The sequence below is a fragment of the Monocercomonoides exilis genome, assembly GCF_001643675.1.
Source record: "Monocercomonoides exilis strain PA203 chromosome Unknown scaffold43-869231, whole genome shotgun sequence".
NCBI classification, from domain to species: Eukaryota; Preaxostyla; order Oxymonadida; family Polymastigidae; genus Monocercomonoides; species Monocercomonoides exilis.
Window position 1 is genome coordinate 813,289 of NW_027150588.1, and position 18,741 is coordinate 832,029.

Here is an 18,741-nt window from a genome sequence, read left to right on the forward strand (position 1 = left end):
TCACTCAACATTCGCATCTCCACATTCAACAGAAAGCAAAGAATCAGACAGCACGGATATGGCATCGAATTCCGAATGACAGCATTGGATGTTTGAATTGCCTCCTGAACCATCTGAAGAAAGCACAATCACGTTTGATCCGCTCTTAGTGCCTTTCATATGAATGTTATGAAGTTGTGAATCTTTGTAATTGCGAAGGATGAGAGCGGATCGATCAAATATACACTTGAAAATAAGCATCTGCTGCATGGAGAGGTTTGCCAGATTACGGAAATCAAATAACTCTCCACAATTCACATCAGAAATGTTCAGGTCCATTAACAAACAATTTTGTCCACCTCTTGCTGCTACGCATGAAGAACTGAGACAAAGGGAAGCAAAAGTGCATTCGTTGATCAGCAGCCTCCCATTCTCCACGAGATTGATGGAGCAATTCAGTTTCATTTCACAGTTTTTGCTCCAATCTTCTTGAGCAAATGCTGTATCTGCAATAGACAAGCTGCCATCAGCAAGTAATAACAAGCTGGAATGAGAAGAAGAAAAAGCGCTTCCAAACAAAAACGAAAGAGATTCCATTTTCACCCTCGAAGAGCACGAAACGAGACTGCTCCTCTTGCTTCTGATGATAAAGTTCAGCACAATATTCCCTCTAACACCTTCCGGATTCAGAGACTTGATTGAGACATCGATAGCGCTTGCTTCTCCTGACACAATAGCGCTTTTGTCGATGAGCAAATTGCTGTAAACTGAAGGAATGATGTGAGGCAGCGCAACATTCAAGGAATAGCAGGGCGCACTTATAGCTCCGCATTGGAGTGAATCAGACGCTTCACCGGCTGATGAAGATGCAAATATCTTCTCGCTCTGATACACAACCACAAGCAGCAGCAGATTTTTCTCTTCCGCATAGTCGGGTGCTGTGCATCCCCACATTGCAAACTCTCGGACAAACGGTGCTCTGAAATCGAGCTCAAACAACTTGGCGCCTATTTAAGTTTTCACATTCGCGCATTTCACATACAGGTCTCGTCCTGGGAGCGCCTTGTTGCTCATGAAAGTTGTGTTTTCCAAGAGGAACGGCAAAGGACTGTCGCATGCGATTGATGAGCAATCCAGAAATATTGCTCCTCCTCTTACGGTCGCTGAGCAGAAGTATTCAAAGACAGCCAAAAAACGACATTTGAAAAATCCTTCTTTGTTCGATTTCGTGATCATTCCTTGACCGCTCTCGCTCTGGCTGCTTCCACAGTTCTTCATCGATGTGTTTTGCACAGACACGCTGCAAAGCTCGCTACCAATGTAGCTGATAAGGAAGTTTCAGAAGGAATGTTTTGGAGAAGCGAATTGAGTGTGCAGCATTTGAGTTGTACTGTTAAACTATCGCCTTCATTTAATTTCTGTGACTCGTCTTGCAATTTGCCCTGCTCCAGCAGACACAATGCTTTTGCACATCGGTTCAATGAGGATGCTTTCTTCGGCTTGGATGAATTTGAATAATCAGCTCGATAATTTGCATGTTTCATACAGGCAGGAGATGATGCAACAAGGAATGTCTGCTCGAGAAATGCAGACAAATAGCAAGAGAAAGACGATAAAACTTCGTTCAGTATTCAATGAAATTATAAAGACTGATTAGTTTTTTAATCTTTTTCAAAAAATCTAATCAATTTCAAATATTAACCGATGATTTTCTCAAGTCCTTTAATGTTTTCGAATCAACTCAAGTTCAAAAGCAAGTTGTTTATGTATGTATTGATGCAATCCATTTTATAATTCTGAATAATTTCAATTCACTTATTTTGCGCAAATAAAATGTTTCTTTTCATTTCATAATTCATGGAATTCTTCTTTTCATCAATTTTTAAAACTGTTAAAACATGTCGATTACATAATTAGAAGGTGTAACAATCAACGGATGTAATGTAGATATATTTTAAATCGTTTGTTGGTGCAAAAAAATTTTTTTCAGTTAATAAATATTTTTATCCTTTCGATCTTTGAAAAAATTTTACGAAAACAACAAAAATCGTTATTAAAACAACATTAACAATATACAAATAATATATGTATGTTTTTGCAATCAACAAATTTTGTAATTTAAATATTTGTTTTTTATCTTAATTTTCGAAACTCAAATGAACTCAGTCTATCTTTAATGAACTCGGCTTATTCAGATATACCTAATCTATTCGAATAAACATGAGTTCATTTGAATAAGCCTAGTTTATTTGAATTAAAAAACCAATTCAAAATTCATCTTATGAACCTTACAAGGTTATTTCTCCATGGGTCTTCCAATCCTTAATGAAAAGGCTTGAATATCAAAAAAAGTTAAAAAAAAAAAAAATAAACAATATGTTAGTTTCAAAAATATCTTCAAAAACTTTTACAAATGAACTTTTCGAATTATAAAAATTGGTTTCAATAATGTATCCTACAGGCATATTCTTCATTTATGTTTCTGACTTTCAGTTGACAAATTTATTCTCAGTTGAACTGAACTGTCATGAACAATTTTGATTTATTTTTGACAGATGTATTTAATTCAATTCCATATATGAGTGTTTTTATCATATATTTTTATTTTAATCTTATTCAATCATTCAAATTTTATCAAATTTTTTATTTTCTCCATTTTTAATGAAAGAATGCTGATCAAATTTCGAATATTTAGACAATATGGAAATAAAATTGGGTTTTTATCGATCAAAAAATTAGATGGGAGGAGAAGGAAAGATAAAAGTGGAAAACATAAAGGTAATTATCGGAGAATTGAAACGATGTGAAAGTGAGAACAAAATTGAGCTGCTTCGGGGGTTGTTTTGCGCAGCAGTGGCCGACAGTTCTCTGGCAAAGGCAATTGTGGAAGAAAATGGTGTAAAGACAATTGCAATGCTGGCTGCAGAGTCGATGGACAACGAAGTGAAGGTGTGCAAAGAAGATGTTGCTTTTGTCCGAAAGAAAACAAGTCACTTTTTGTTATTTTTTTGATGTTATTTTGAGGAGATTTGAGAAAGGAGCGTTGAAATTCTATTTGAGCCATTTTATTTTGTTGATTTTATTTTTCATCTTTGTTTGCATTGATGTTTTTGGGGGGATTCAGAGACTCGGAACTGGGCTTGTGTGCCTGCTGGGGCTGACGGGATGTGAATGTCCTTCTGAAAGCAGCATGGCTCTGCTTGTGGAATCACTTTGTGTGATAGCTGAGGTATACTTTCTGTACGTGCGTTAAGATTCGGACTTTTCACTGTTTATTTGTTTCTTCCTTTCTTTTTCGCGAATTTTCTTTTGTTTTTGCTGTGCGCATTCGAATTGTCTGTCTCATGAATGTGCGGATCTGAATGCTCTGGGATGGTTACAGACGGGTCCTGAAAAAGCATCAAAGGCAGCGCGAACACAGCTGCTTACGTTGGTTGCTCAGAATAAAGCAGCAAGCGAGGCATTTGCTGGATCTTCGCTGTTTCGAAAGTTAGGAGCTGTTGTGGAAGGCGAAAAATGCATACGATTGGCAGAGGAGAAAGTTAAAGAAGAAGAGCAATGCTGGGCTGTGGATGTAGTGTTGCATATGTTGAACCACAATTTTGGTGGTGTTGCAATGAATGATGTGGTTGCAGCGGCAAGACACATTTTGACTCAAAAGGAAATAGAACAAAAGGCTGGAGAAGGAAAGATATCTGCATTGGTTATAGCACGCTGCGCATCGTTGGTGACGATGTCTGACATGAAGAAGAAATATGAGGGTGGGAGCTTGATCGGAGCAATTGTTGATTCATCTTCTTCAAACAAAGAAAGAAAAGAAGATATAACAAAATGTCCTTTTTGCGGAGCATTTTGTCCTTCTCATTTGTTAGATAAGCATAAGGGGGTTTGCAGGGAAAAAAAGAAATTCGTTATTTGCGACGCCGAACAAGGATTACAGCAGAGCATTGCGAGCAGAGAAAATATGAGAAAGGACCAATTGCTGAAAGAACGCAAAGCGGATAGAGTTGCTGTTATGCCACTTGGAGTTGATATTACAGGGCAGCATCAACGAACATGTGTAGGGGAAAGTTGGTTTCGTGAAATTCTTTCTCCACATGAAATGAATGTTGTTAGATGACTTTCGCTGTGCAGTCTTTAAAGTCTTTGTTGTTGTTTAGATAGATATTTTATTCGTTTATTTCTCTTTTTTTGAGTTGTATTTGCTTCGTTTGCTTCATTCTTTTCTTTTATTTTTTGTGAGAATGTTTGCAGAAAGTGACAATTTGAAACGGAAAAAGATGTTCATTTTTTGAGCTTGTTATTTGTCTGGTTGCTTGCGTTGATTTGTGTTTGGCGCAAGAAGACACATTCAACCACGAATTTTGTTCGAGCCAACAAGCATTTATTCCTCTTAACCAATATGAATGATTAAAAAAAATCAAAGGCAAAACTGATTTTTTTCTTCTTTTTTTATCAAAACAATTGCCAAACAATAAAATCCATTTATCCAAGCTTTCTCAACAAAAACATATCCCAAAACACAAATTCCCAGAAAATGAAATGGAATAAGCAACCCAAAATAACCCGAAGGAGTCAAAGAAGGCAGAGGCACAAATGAAGTGATTATCTGCTTTGCCTCCACCTTATCTTCAGCATTTGCACCCAGCTCTTGTTGAGGCCATTGTCAGAGTGTGAAAGTGAGTGTGAGTAAATGTGTGCGTGTCACAGTGTCTGTTTTCTGTTCCTGCAGAGGTGTGCAATCTTCAGTGGTGCAGACAGAAGAACAGCGGCACAAAAAGGATCGAATGCAGCACAAACAGCGCTATCCAGTTCACAAATATCCAATTCAGAGGGAGGCAGCAGTCCGCAATTCTGCACACGAAAATAGCAGAAACACCAGTAATCGCAACAATATGAGCAAAAAGGAAAATAGAAAAGAAAAGAAGAAAAGAAAAGAAGAAACAGGTGCAAGAAGCAACATTTTAGAAACCATATGTAAAAAGAAAGCGAAAAAATAAACAGAAAAATATTAAACAAATGAAAATGATTGATCAAAGATTAAATTCCGAGCAATCAACAAAAGCATACGGCTTCAAGTTCACTGTGGTTGTCACATACGAATAGGCCAGCCCCAATCCAATCATCGTCCACCGCACAGCCTTTACTGGTATCGGTGCCAGTGCCTTTCGCCACAACAGCCACGATTTAAATTGCAAATGCAAATGGCATAAAATACACATTACAAAAAAAGGAAAATGAAGTTAAACGCAATGACAAACAAATAGACGAGCAAAGATTCATGTGTCTCGCTCATTTTTCTCGCTCAAACAAGAAAACTGAAAGACAAATAAAAAGTGAAGGAAAAAAAACTTTCTTCATTCATTCGCTCCCACTTCGGTTGCACAATTTCTCCTCTCTTCCTTTCCCTTCTCTCTCGCTCTTTTGCACACAAATTCTCTCCCATTCATACCAACGAAGCAAACAGTGGCGTGAGCGAATATCCGTAAATCGCTTCGATCGTCATCAACAGCCTGAAAAATGGCAGCGCCTCAACCGACACAATGTTTGCACACCCCTGCTCACACACGCACACACAAACACAAACACAAATAAAAATAAAAATAAAAAGGAATAGGAGAGATAAAAAATATTAGCCATTTGAAAAGATGTGCAATGAATGAGCAGAGGCACACACCTGTCCAATTTTTGTCTTCCGGAAAAAATGGCACAGCAGCCCCAGCCCCAGCGGCACAAGCACCATAAACCCATAAAACGCCCCAGCACAGATCGTCAGCTGCACATCCCGCAAAAACATACACAAACAATACATGGCAAATGAAGTACAATACAAAATTCATCAAACTTCAATTAAAGAGAATAAAAAGAGATTTACCAAAAAACATGTTGCTCAGTCACCCCAAAAGCCTCCACCCCAACCACACACAAAGTTCCACGAAAACTGCTTCCCGCCGTCCTTCCCAAACACTCCGTCCGCCCACAGCGCCACGTTCGAGAATATCCCCACGAACAATATCAGCGTCGTTGTGATCCACACTGGCCCGTATCTTCACCCAAACAGCAGCATTTCCATATTCATGCACCCCAAAAGTGTTGTCGTTTGTTGCATAAAAACAATGAAAGCAGAAGATGAAGAAGAAAGCGGTTTGAAGAGCGGGGATAAAAAAACAAATGATGAAGAAAAAATGAATTTTAAAAAAGGAGACAAAATCAAAACAAGAAATAGCAGACAAGTCAGGCTTTGTGATGGTTGCCTCGTTGTACACCAGCGGTCGGAAGCAGCACAGCCCCTTCGCAACTCGCCGCCACACATCCACCGTGTCCACATCGAAATAATACATCCAGAACTCCTTCTTCACCAGACTCCTCACAGAGAAGTCCCGTTCCTTCGCCCCATCCACAATCATCCCGCTCTCATTGTCTGATGCAACTGGCTCGTTTGCACTTCCGCCTTCTCCTCCCGCTCCTCCAGTCTGCATCACGGGCTGCTCTGCTCCACCAAGCTCCATTTCTTGTGCGCTTGAGCTGCTCGCGCTGGTTGAAATCAATGGCTCTGAGGTCTGTTATAAATAGTTTTATTCACAAACGGGAAAAATGACAAACACTCTCGTAAAAGAAAAAAAGAAACAAAAACAAAAAAATAGCAGTGGTGACGATGACGCTCTCCATTCGTCAAAAGCAAAAACAAAAGAAATGAAGTGAAATATTTGGCAAACTTCTTCCATTTCAGCCTCTGTCCTCCCGCTGGCTTCGCCTTTCGGGCTATTTGCCCCTCCAACGCTTTCTTCGAAAAATATCAGTGGCTTGTCATCACTGGTAGGCATTGCAAATGATGCAAAAAAAGAGAGAAACAATAAAATGTGGTAAAAGTCCACCTTGAGAATCATGGATCAAAGCATACTCATTTTGTGCCCCAGATTCTGCGAGTTGCACATCGGGCTGAGCAAATGCATTTGATATATCCCCTGTTTCTCCGTTAATCATAGATTATCGATTATTGATTTAAAAAAAGAAGTTATTTATTTGATGATCATAATTCATTTAGTGAGAAACTGAATTCTATGTAGCAAAAACAATTAATAAAGAAATAAAATTGCAAAGGTAGACAAGTGCATTGCTCATTGAGAGTCAAATATATCATGAAAGATTAAAACAAGTTTGAAAATAAGTAAAAAAAAAATAACTTTGTTAGAAATATTAATAATAACAAATAAGGAAATAAACAACTCATAATGCAATGCAAAAATATGCACAAAGCATTAAGATAAATCGTTTTTTTAAAATTCCTTTCAATTAAGGAGAAAAATAGGAAAATTTCGAAATAAACAGAAACAATAATTATATTCATCTTTGGATAACAAGAATAGAAAGGGAAAATAATAAATGTTAAATCAAAATGAAGGAAACACAAAATTTTAACAACATTTTTTTTAAATAACTTTTTCAATAAACTTCTTTTATTTGATTAAATTAAGAACTACGTTAAATGTTCAAAGGCGAAATATATCGAATGAAATAAATTGCAGCACTTCAAAAGCAATTCTATAAAAAATTCCACTCCTAAATAAATAAAAACTGCTCGCTATACATATGAACTGGACGAAGCTTTGTTGACATAAATAAAGAAAAAGTTAATTCAACACCAAAAAACAGCTATCATCCAACATATTTCAGACATTGCAACGACATTCAATGTTTTTTCGAATAAACAAGCATTAAAACCAATTCTGAAGGAAGAGTCAAAAATAAAATAAATACACAGAACACAATGTATTTTCAGCTATTCTGAAATATCAGGAGAAAGAAAGATGGAAAGAAAGAAAGAGAAAGAGAAAGAGAAAGAGAAAGAGAAAGAGAAAGAGGTTAAAAAATAGAAAAAATAAAAGAAAAAGTAAAGAAATAAAGATTTGAAAGAAAAATAGCAAAATAAAGACAAGACAAATAAGAAAGGTCTGGTTGTGGAGCATTTCAGAAATAAAAACAAAAAAATTAATATTTTGGAATACAATATCAAAATAACAGGATAACTGAATTAAAGTGAACGATGTAATTATTATTAAAAACCAAATTTTCAAATAAAAATTAAAAATAATTAATATTTTCAAAAAATCGAATAAAAAAAATAAAAATTAAAATAAAAATAAAATTTAAAATTTAAAAAACAAATAACGAAATAAAGAGAATCATCCACTCAGTTCAACCAACTTCTTTTCGATTGAATATTAATTTTTATTTCTCCTTTGGCGAAAAAGTGAGCAAAGGAACCGTTTTGAACTGTTCGTAGCCAAAATCAGCTTCAGATGGGAGAATAGAAAATGAAGAATATGCCAATGAGTGGAGTGGGGGCGAAGAAGAAAACTGAAAAGACGCCAAATCAGAGTCTGCCATCTGAAGAGCAGCAGAACGAGGAGAAAGATCATCCCCTGCATTTGACAGGCTGCTGCCTGAAGTTGGAGAAGGAGCCATCGGAGCATAAGACATTGCATCAGAATATGCCCTTGGCGATTGGAAATCGTCAGACAAAACAGGCTGAAGACCCGATGTTAAAGAAAGATGAGGAGAAAGATGAGGAGATAGAAGAGGAATTGCATTGTTTGTTGGGTGGGAATCAGAAGCAGACAGACGAGCAAGCGAAAAAAGCGAGTTGTCTGTTCTTGTTTGGCTGGAAAATTGAGCTGCATTTGAGTTGGGAAAGACAGAAGACGAAAAAGGACGAGCAGAAGGAGAGAAAGGATGAACATAGTTTGAAATAGAAGAAGAGAATTCTTCTTCTTCATCTTTCTCTTTTTCTTTCTCTTTTTCTTTCTCTTCATCATCTTCTTCTGATGATGATGATGACAAATTCATTCCCAGTTGAATAGAACCCGTTTGAGTGAAAGGCAATCGATAGTGTGCTTGCTGACAAGCAGGGTCATTCATTTGAGTGTCTCCAATTCCATTCAAACGAGGCGACTCTGCCAAAAGCATTTGAAGGAGAAGCTCTTGAGACTGAGAATTTGGATCAGAAAGCTCAGGCTCTGTTCCAAATGTTGTTTGAGAAAGTCTCTTGAAGATGCCCAGCTGCCTCGGAGAAAGAGAAGAAGAAGAAAATGAAGAAGAAGAAGATGATGATGAAGATGATTCGTCTTGTTCTTGTGAATCAAACATGTGTTGTTCATCGTCCAAAAGCTCTTCTTGTGTGTCCAAAACAGAAAAATACGCATTTTTGTCTTTGTTCTTTCTGCTTCTGCTTCTGTTCTTGTTAAACAGAGAAGACATCAACATTGTTGGAAGAGGCGGCGAATGTGGATCTTTTGAATTGGTTGTCTTCTGAGCAGAGGAGGAAGAAGAAGAAGAAGAAGAAGAAGAAGAAGAAGAAGAATCCGATGAAGCATTAAAGCTTGAAGGCAGCGATGATGTTGCAAAATGAGCAGAAGTTTTGTCTGTTTCGTGGAAGGGAAGAGGTGTTGACTGAACAACTGATGAACTGAATTGTTGGTCATCTGATGGAATGTTTAATTGAATATTTGACTGAATGTTTGATGGAGCATTCGATGAAGGCGATGATGTTTCTTTCTGAGAATCTTCTGTTAATTCATCTTTTGGCTGTGACGATTGAATTTTTCTGTCTGAAGAGATATTTTCAGATGTGTCAGAAATGCTTTTTGAGGAAGAAGAAGGAAAAGGAGAAGAAAGATTTGCTTCAATTGATTGTGTTTCTGATTCAGTATGAACATTTTCCGATTCATTAAGAGTGTTTGGAGAAGAGTCAGATGAATTTTTCAATGAAAGAGAAGATTGAAAAAGAGGCTTTTGATTCAAAGAAGACAATGAAGATGAGGAAGATGATGACAATTGAAGCAGAGGTGTTTTCTCAACAGGAATCGAAGAAGAAGAAGAAGAAGATGATGATGATGATGAATTCTTTTGAGAATTGTTTGAAGTTGAATATTCTGTGTTCTTTTGAGAAGAATATACCATTTTTGCGTTTTGTTTATATTCTGCTTTGTTTGCATGTTGTTTTGGGTGAACATTATTAGAAGAAGATGAAGAGGAAGATGAAGGAACTGTTGATGAAAGTTGAGCATTTTGAGCAGCAGCAGAAGAAGAAGAAGAAGAAGAGTATTTGTGAGCAGTGAGAGAAGAATAGAAATTCTTCTTTTCTGAATTCTGCCTCTGATTTGCCTTGTTTTGTGGCTGAGTGTTTTGCTGGTTTCCTTTTGCCTTTTCAGAAACAGAGATGTTTGTGTTTGAAGATATTTGTATCTTCGATGAAGATGAAGAAGAAGGAGAAAATGAAGAAGAAGAAGAGGAAGAGGAAGAGGAAGGAGAGGAAGAAGAAGAAGAATGCACAAGTTGTTGAGTCTGTTGGCTCTCTTTCTTTGGCAGATAAACAAGTGCTTTTATTGCTTCTCTCCCTGTTTTTGTATTTGATGAGTCATTTTTCTTGAAAGAAGAAGAATTCGATGAAGAATTCGAAGAAGAAGAAGAAGAGAAAGAAGCAGCAAATGAAGCAGCAAAAGAAGCAAAATCAAATTTCTGATCTTTTTGCTCTTTTTGTTCTTTCTGTTTTTCCTTCGAGTTTTGTCTGGCAGGCATAATGGCAGGGAGTTCGACAGTGTTTGAATGGAGTGGCATTGTAAACTGGATAGGCTCATTTGACACGACAATTGATTTGTTCTTCGAATACAATGGAATGGGGACAATTTGACTGCCTTGCAAAGAGAGAGATGGATGGGCAGGGGAAACAGAAGGAGTTTTGAGGGTGAGGGTGATGGGGGAGTTTGATGGCTTCTTCATTGAAGAAGAAGAGGAAGAGGAAGAGGAAGAAGATAAAGAGGATGACAATGAAGAAGATGATGATGAAAGAGAAAGAGAAAGAGGAATATTTCTTGAAGGAGAAAAGGGAAGATAGCCAGATGAAGAAGAATGGATAGGCATAAATTGAGTTGTTTGATCAGAAGGAACAAACTGAGGGGCTGTTGATGAAAGAGAAGAAGAGAAAGAATTATAAGGAGGAGGTGGAGGAGGAAGGGCAGAAGAAGAAGAAGGAGAAGAAGAAGAAGAAACAGAAGAGTAATGCAAATAAGAAGGATATTGAGACATTAATGGCATTGTTTGAGCAAAGCTGTTGAAATGCCCAGGAAGATTGCTCATGTTCTGTCCATTTTGTTGAATGGGCATAATTTGCATCGGAATTGTTGTTCTTGAAAAATCACTTTGGAATTCAGAAGAAGAAGAAGGAAAAGAAGAAGAAGAGAAAGCGAAACTTCTTTGATTGCTTTGAAATTGATTGGATTGGGCTGTTGGAAGATAAAAAGATGAGCCAGAAGAAAAAGAAGGAATATTATTTGGATCAGAAGAAAAGGAAGAGGAAGAGGAGGAAGAGGAAGAAGAAGAAGATAAGTTTGCATTTGAAAGAGAAGCAGATGAAGAAGAAGGAGCAAATGCTGAATTTGTTGGCAATGTTGTTGTTTCATGTGGAGTCTGCTGTGATGTCACTGGATGTTCTTCCTTGAGAGAAGAGAAGGAGCCCTTTGGACTGTAATAGAAGGCAGCTGAAGAAGAGGAAGAAGAAGAAGAGAAGGAAGAAGAGGAAGAAGAGGGTGAAGAAGAAGAAGAGGAGGAGGAGGAAGATGAAGATTTCGGTGATGTTGTTTGTATGAGTGATTTATGTGGCAAAGTTGGAGTTGTCTTTTGAGGTGGAATGCAAAGTGAAGGCAACAAAACAGAAGCAGATAGAGAAGAAGATGAAGAAGATGAAGAAGATGATGATGAAGGAGAAGGAGAAGGAGAAGAGGAAGGAGAGGAATAAGAAGAAGGTGATGAAACATCTGAAGATAATTGTGTTGTTGCATTGCTGTTTTGATTTGAGTGTTGAATGGCAGAAGTTGGAAGAGGCAGAAGAGAATCTGTCTTCACTGGATGTGTATTCTGTTCATCAACTTCTCCATTTGTATTATTATTAACATCATTCTCCTTATTCTCCTTATTTTCCTTGTTAACATTGTTTGTGCTATTTTGAGGAGAAGAATAAGTTGACCAAGTTTTGTTTAGACGCATCTGTTTTGATGAAGATGAATTTGGAGTCGGAAGAAGGCCATTGCTTTTGGTTGTCTTTTGCATCTGAACATTTCCTCCTCTTCCGATTGCCATCTTCTCAATCATCTCCAAATGCTCTGTTATTCCTTCTCTTTCTTTTATTTCTCTTTCTCTTTCTCTTTCTCCATTCTTCTTTTCTTCCTCCTTCTCTTCTCCTCTCTTTCCTCTTTTCTCTTTATCTGAAGAAGAAGAAGAAGAAGATCTTTTCTTGATAATCACCAAAAACACATCTCCGTTCTGAGAATTTGCGTGTCTGGCGATGTTTGCACAGCAGATGACGAAGAAGAAGGTGACATAATCAGAAGACAATTCAGAACAAGAAGGAGAAAGAAGAAGAGAACGAATGTTTGAAAGAACAGAAATGAGATAGGAATTGAAGAGGAACATGTTTGGAGGAGGAGAAGAAGAGAGAGAGGAAGACAAAAGAGTGGTTAGTTCTGAAGAAGAAGAAGGAGTTGATGATGATGATGATGATGATGAGGGAGAAATAGAAGAAGAAAGAGGAGGAGGAGGAAAAGAAGAAGAAGAAGAAGAAGAAGGAATAAGAACCTGTTTGTTGATGCATCTGTATGCAATATAATCAGAAATATCTTGTTTTCTTGTGTTCTGATATTTTGCATTGTGTTTGTCTTTTTGTGTGTTTTGAGAGATGAAAAGATCAGCAAATGTTTGAGGGCTTTTTGCAGAGGCAGCAAAAAGAGAACAGAAAAGATGATCAACAGAAGACATTGGAGGAGGAGGAGAAGATGGAGAAGAAGAAGAAGATGATGATGATGATGAAATAGGAGAAGAAAAAGAAGGAGAAGGATAAGGAGATTGAAAAGAGGGTGATGAAGAAGATGAAAGAGAAGGAGAAGAAGATTCTAAACTATCTGTTTTATTTGAAGAGCTGATTGAATGAGAAGAAAGATGAGAAGAAGGAGAAAGAGAGAAAGAAGAAAGAGAACAATCAGGAAAGTCCTGAACGATTATGTTGTCCGATTGAAGAAGAGAAATCAAAGGAGAATCTGAAGAAGAAAATGAAGAAGAAGAAGAAGAAGGCGTAGGAGAAGGAGAAGAAGAAGGTGATGAAGATGAAGACGAAGATGAAGTTTGTGAGGTTGAAGAGGCAGATGCAGAAGAAGAAGCAGAAGATGAATCCGATGATGATGTTGGAGATGAAGAAGAAGAAGAAGATGATGATGATGATGAAGGAGAAGATGTTGGTGTTGTTATTTCTTTTGTATTTGCATCGTCAGAAGAAGATTTTGAAGAAAGAATGTTGCTCAAAAAAGCAGAAAACGGGAAAGAAGAGGAAGAAGAAGCAGAAGAAGAAAGAGAAGGATCAGAAGCAGTTGCATTGAGGAAGTTGAAGAGAAGGTTGAGGAAACATTCAGCAGAATTCTTGTTTTCGGGTGAAAGATGTTTGAATGAAAAAAGGAAAATCGAATGAAAAGCTAATTTTGCATCAGGAAAAGAAGAAGAGGAGGAGGAAGAGGAAGACAAAAAAGAAAGATATTCGATTGAACGAGATGGAAACATCGAGTGAGAGTGAGAAGAGGAAGAGGAAGAGGAGGAGGTGGTGGAAGAGGTGAAAGAAAGTGAATGAGAAACGCCTGAATTGTCGATGAATGAAAACTGCTGTTGTTTTGTTCTTTCTTCGCATCTGCCATTTGGAGTGGATATGTTCAGATAGAGTGGATGAGAGGGAGGCGAATCTGTTGGCTGAGAAGGAGAAGGAGAAGAAGAGGAAGAGGAAGAGGGTGATGATAAAAGAGGGGAAGAAGAAGCAGAAGCAGAAGAATTAGAAGTCTCCATTTCTTGTGTACTTGTTGTATTTCCTGTTTCATGATCATTCATCTGATTCATCTGAGTCATCTGAATGAGGCTGTTTGTGACTGAAAGAGGAAGAAGAGCATTCACTCTGTTTGGAAGATTGGCAAAGCTGCTGTTCAAAGAAGAGCCATTCGAAGGCGTCTTTTGCGTGTTGTTTGTATCTGTTGCGACTGAAATATAAACAGCATTCTCAAAAAGCTGCTCAAAAAATGATGATTTTCGGGGTTTGCTGAAGAAATCGCTGGAAACATTGGCAGTTTCGCTGAGTGGCTGAGATTTTGAATGCAAAAGATGAGAATTTGATTGAAGGCTCCATTTGAATGAGGAAGAAGGGGAAAAAGAGGAGGAAGAGGAGGAAGAGAGTGATGGAGAAGAAGAGGAAGACGAAGAAGAAGAAGATGACGATGATGATGATGATGATGATGATGAAGGAGAAGATGAAGATGAAGAAGATGAAGAAGAGAAGGAAGAAGATGCAATAGGCAAAGGAGAAGTCAACAAAGAGGCAGGAAATGTGATTGCTTTGCGTGTGGCTGACTGCATCGACAGATTCGATTTGCGGAGGAATATTTCATCTGCCTCACTTTTGTCAAGCAATGGAAGATGTGAAGCAGACAGAGAAGATGATAAGTCTTCTTCTTCTCTTTCTTTCTCTTCTCTTCTTTCTCTTTCGTTTTCTCTTTCTTCTCTTTCTTCTGCTTCTTTTTCTTTTTCTTTTTCTCTTTCGGATGATTCAAATTGATCAGAAGAATGTTGTTGATGTTGTTTTGCTTCATTCTTTTCTGTTTCAATCTCCTTTTTGCATTCATCTTGTTTGATCAACTCATTTTGTGTGGAAATGTCTCTTTTTGAAGATAATTGCTCGTTTTCATGTTGATCTTCAAGCGAAGAGGAAGAAGAAGAAGAAGAAGAAGAAGAAGAAGAAGAAGAAGAAGAAGAAGAAGAAGAAGAAGAAGAAGAAATAGAAGAAGAAGAAGAAGGTTTATGCGATGATTCAGAAGGTAATGCTTCTGATTCAATAGCAGAAAGCATAGAAGAAGAGGAGGAAGAAGAAAAAGATGAAGAAGAAGAAAGAGAAGGAGAATGTGAAAGCAAAGGCATAGTTGATGGAGCAGGCAATGCAGAATGAGAAGAAAGAGATGAATGATCTTGTTGTGAGTGAGTATTTATGAGTGGAAAAGAAGAAATTTTTTCTTTGTTGCTAGAATCATCATTCTGATAGATCATAGGGGGAAAATAGAAGAAAAATGGAAAAGAAAAAAGAATGAAAAAAATATATAAAAAGTCAAACAGAATGAGCAATAAATAAAAGAATAAAAAATTCATTTTTTCATCTGATGAACAGCATTATCCATGAATATAAACAAAATAATTGAAAGATGAAAAGAAAGAAATTTCAAAAAAAAAGTGGCATTTCTAATAACACACTTGATGAGTGTCATGAATAATCTCTGAGTTTTGAGAGATCGTTGGCAAATCAAAAACATCTTTTATTTCTGAAAATGTTGAAGGAAAATTCATGTCTTTCTTATTATCGATACCTTCTTTGATTTCTTCATCTTTTCTTTCTTTTTCTTCGATATTCTCATTCTTTTCATTCATTTCATTGTTTTCTTGATTTTCCTGTGAAGAAGTGATTGAAGAAGAGATGATTGATTCCATTTGAGGTGAAGAAAACTCTGATTCAGCAGACAAATCAGCAGAAAACGCTTTTTCTGAAGAAAAACCAAGTTGAAGAGAGAAAGAAGGAAGAGAAGAGAAAGAACTGTTAGAAATCTTGTTGAGCGAAGGAAGAGGAGATGTGAATGAAGAAGAAGAAGAAGAAGAAAAGTCATTCAAAAACTCCATTTCATTTGGAAATGAAGAAGAATGATTTGCAGAAGGAGCAGAAGATAAAGATAAATAGGAGTCAGATGAAAGAGATAAATCAGACAAGGAAGAAGAGGAAGAAGAGGAAGAAGAAGAGACAGAAGAAGAAGAAGACGATGATGATAGCGATGATGATGATGATAAAGAAGAAGATGAAGAAGAAGGCAGATAATTTGAGGAATCCATTTGAGGATGACTTTCAGAAAGAACAGCAGAATCTTTTTGAATATCCAATGAATGAGACAATTGTGGTGACGAAGAGGAAGAAGAAGAAATGGAAGAAGAAGAAGAAGATGTTGATGATGATGATGTCGTAAGCAATGATGAAGACAAAAAAGAAGAGGAGGAAGATGAATCAAAAGAAGACTGCGTAGAATTCGATAACAAAGTTGATGAAAACAGATTTCCTTCCTTGTTTTCTGTGAAATAAGAAGGAAACAATTGAAAATGTTGTTGTTTAAAGTCTTCTTTCTGTTCGTTTGATTCGATTGGAATTTGAGAAGAATGATTTGTGTGCTGTTGATTGGAAGCAACTGACAAATCTGTTTGAATGTATTTCATTGGAGATGATGGTGAAGACGAGGAAGAAGAAGGAGGAGGAGGAAAAGGAGAAATAGAAGGAGGTGATAAGGATGGTGATGAAGACGATGAAGGAAATGGAGCAGGAGAAATAGAACCCGAAAAAGAAGGAGATGTTGAAGAAGAAAAAGGAGGAGAAGAAGGAGAAGAAGAAGAAGAAGGTGAAGAAGAAGAAGAAAGGAATCTATTTGTATGAGCATTCATCCTTGAAGTCAGAAAGCTCAAAGGCGGAGGCACAAAAGGTGTATGAGACAGGCAATGAGGCTGATGTTTGACTGAAAGTGCAGAAGAAAGGAGAGGAAGATCAAAAGAAGGAAACAGAGCTACTTTTCCGTCTGCCCATCCACATGCAATGTGAGGGAACTGAAATAGAGGCTCCCGAAAAGCTAAAAAGGGGAGAATAAATAAAATAAAATAAAAATTGTTAAGAATAATACAAAAAAAGAAAATGTTGAAAACAAGGAGAGAAATAAATGTGATAGAAAAATGAACACATGAAATGAATATCATCAAATCATTTGGTTTCAAAAAATGTTGGAGAAAGACAGAACAAGAAGTCGAAAGCAAAGATATGTTCAAAAATGAATGTTTGAATAAACAAAAAATATGTTGAGGAAAGATAATTTTAAAAAAAAGCAAACAAGGAGTTGAATGAATGGCAGAAGGGACAGAAACAGAATATGGCAAAACAGACAACGAAGTCAAAGGCGCTTTGCTTACATCTTCCAACAAAGACAGCAAATGAAACTGAAATGAAGAAGTAGGAAAAGGATAGGAAATATGTGAAATATCACAATTGAGGAATGAAATATATATTGAATAAACAGCAAAAAAAGAGAAAGAAAATAAATAAATAAAAATAAATAAATATTTAAATTTTCAAAATGGTATTAAAAGAATAAATCATTGAGAAATCAAACTCCACAATCAAAAATCTTCAGCACTCCATCGCTGCCGCCAATGATGATGAAATGAGAATGGATCAAAATTGAGTTAATGGAGAAAAGATGAAGCCTTTGGCAATGAGCGTCAGGTTGTTGATTATTCACAAGCAGAAATTATAAATTTTTCAATTTTTTATTTCAGAACGAATTCAAAAAAGAAAGGAAAAATGCAAAATTTACTGAAATAAAAAAAAAGAGAGAGAGAAATTTTACCTAACAACGCTCACAGCTTTCCATTTAATACAATTCTGTTCAGAACACTTCTTCCATATGACACAATGGCCAGAAGTTGTTCCTGACAAAGCCTAAAAAAATGACATCCAAGAATGATTATTTAAAAAGATGGTAGAAAAGTTAAAAAAATCATGAAAGATGAAGAGGAAAAAAGATATTATTAAAATTGCTTAATTATTTTTAAATGGAAGTTAAGAATACCATTTCACCATTACTGAAAAAAGACGACTGCGTGAACGGCCCATGACTTAATAGTGGCGATAAATCGTCTTCGATGCGCATCTCAGTCACCTGCAAATTGGATACATTTTGGGAGAAAAAATTTTCAAAAATTTGATGGAAAATGATTCAAGATTTGCTATTCTAACATAATCAAACCTGGTCATCCAACTGTTCCCAAAACAACACTCCTTCAGGACCTGTTGTCATAAAAATAGATGAATTCGTTGGGTTGCAGCATATAAAGTCCTAAATTTTTGAAAAGAAATTTTGACAAGTTATCTGAACGGGGATGAACACTCTGAAAACCTGAGAAATATTCAGTAAAATCTTACATGTTAACAAAGCACGTTCACAAATTTCGTCGTTAAATTTAAAACAAAAGATGGTTTGGTCTTTTTGATTTTTTTCTCTTTCGGAAAGAGCATATAAAAAATGTGTTTCACAATCCACAGAAATAGATTTTATCTTTGAAGAAATGGGCGGATGAAAAGACGACGCAGCACTTCTGGAAGCAATGTTCCATTGGGTTATAAGTGGATTACTTCGATTCTCAACCGTCAAAAGGTATTTTCCTTTAAAAGCTTTAATCGACTTTAATTGTTCCTCCTTTAAAAGCAAATATTTATAAAGGTAAACATTTCACGAAAATAAAAAACAAATATCATTTCAACTGATAAAATAGCTAAGAGTTGCACACTTGGCAGAGTTGAAGTGTCTTTTTTGTTCTATTTATTTCATATAAAATAATTGATGATCCAGAAATGGTTGCAAGAATCTCATAACACAATAATTTTACATAATATAATTGCAAAATGATATTGATAAATAATTATGATAAATATCCTGCACACAATAACCCCATCCAATTCTAATAATTGAACCCCTTCATTTGAAATAATGTCGGTTTTAAGTGAAAAAGTGTATCCCTGTAAAAAGAATTTTTATGTTATGAAATACTATAAATGCTATTTTTATCAACCTTTTGAGGCGAGGGAAGGAGTGTCATAAAAATTGATCT

The 18,741-nt window shown here is 36.4% G+C and overlaps 4 protein-coding genes across 4 annotated transcripts; 1 reads left to right on the plus strand and 3 right to left on the minus strand.

Moving 5' to 3' along the window:
- On the minus strand, positions 1-933 carry MONOS_5917 (uncharacterized protein; the record flags this gene model as incomplete). The annotated part of the gene is made up of 1 exon (XM_067876107.1): positions 1-933. One exon carries the CDS (start codon positions 931-933, stop codon positions 1-3), a length of 933 nt encoding a protein of 310 aa, XP_067722209.1.
- A 1,767-nt stretch (positions 934-2,700) lies between these two features.
- Positions 2,701-4,412, plus strand: MONOS_5918 (uncharacterized protein). Its single transcript, XM_067876108.1, has 3 exons — positions 2,701-2,928; positions 3,104-3,208; positions 3,362-4,412. Exons 1-3 carry the CDS (start codon positions 2,719-2,721, stop codon positions 4,097-4,099), a joined length of 1,053 nt encoding a protein of 350 aa, XP_067722210.1. The 5' UTR covers positions 2,701-2,718; the 3' UTR covers positions 4,100-4,412.
- On the minus strand, positions 4,166-6,989 carry MONOS_5919 (putative protein YIPF1/2). The gene is made up of 8 exons (XM_067876109.1): positions 6,881-6,989; positions 6,696-6,792; positions 6,211-6,539; positions 5,906-6,026; positions 5,657-5,755; positions 5,432-5,536; positions 5,050-5,144; positions 4,166-4,833 (listed from the first exon to the last, which is right to left on the minus strand). Exons 1-8 carry the CDS (start codon positions 6,961-6,963, stop codon positions 4,725-4,727), a joined length of 1,038 nt encoding a protein of 345 aa, XP_067722211.1. The 5' UTR covers positions 6,964-6,989; the 3' UTR covers positions 4,166-4,724.
- A 577-nt stretch (positions 6,990-7,566) lies between these two features.
- Positions 7,567-18,729, minus strand: MONOS_5920 (uncharacterized protein; the record flags this gene model as incomplete). The annotated part of the gene is made up of 11 exons (XM_067876111.1): positions 7,567-15,090; positions 15,304-16,709; positions 16,965-17,070; positions 17,244-17,337; positions 17,481-17,572; positions 17,703-17,792; positions 17,880-17,969; positions 18,030-18,329; positions 18,421-18,498; positions 18,575-18,649; positions 18,703-18,729. 11 exons carry the CDS (start codon positions 18,727-18,729, stop codon positions 8,209-8,211), a joined length of 9,240 nt encoding a protein of 3,079 aa, XP_067722212.1. The 3' UTR covers positions 7,567-8,208.
- Positions 18,730-18,741: the final 12 nt, after the last annotated feature.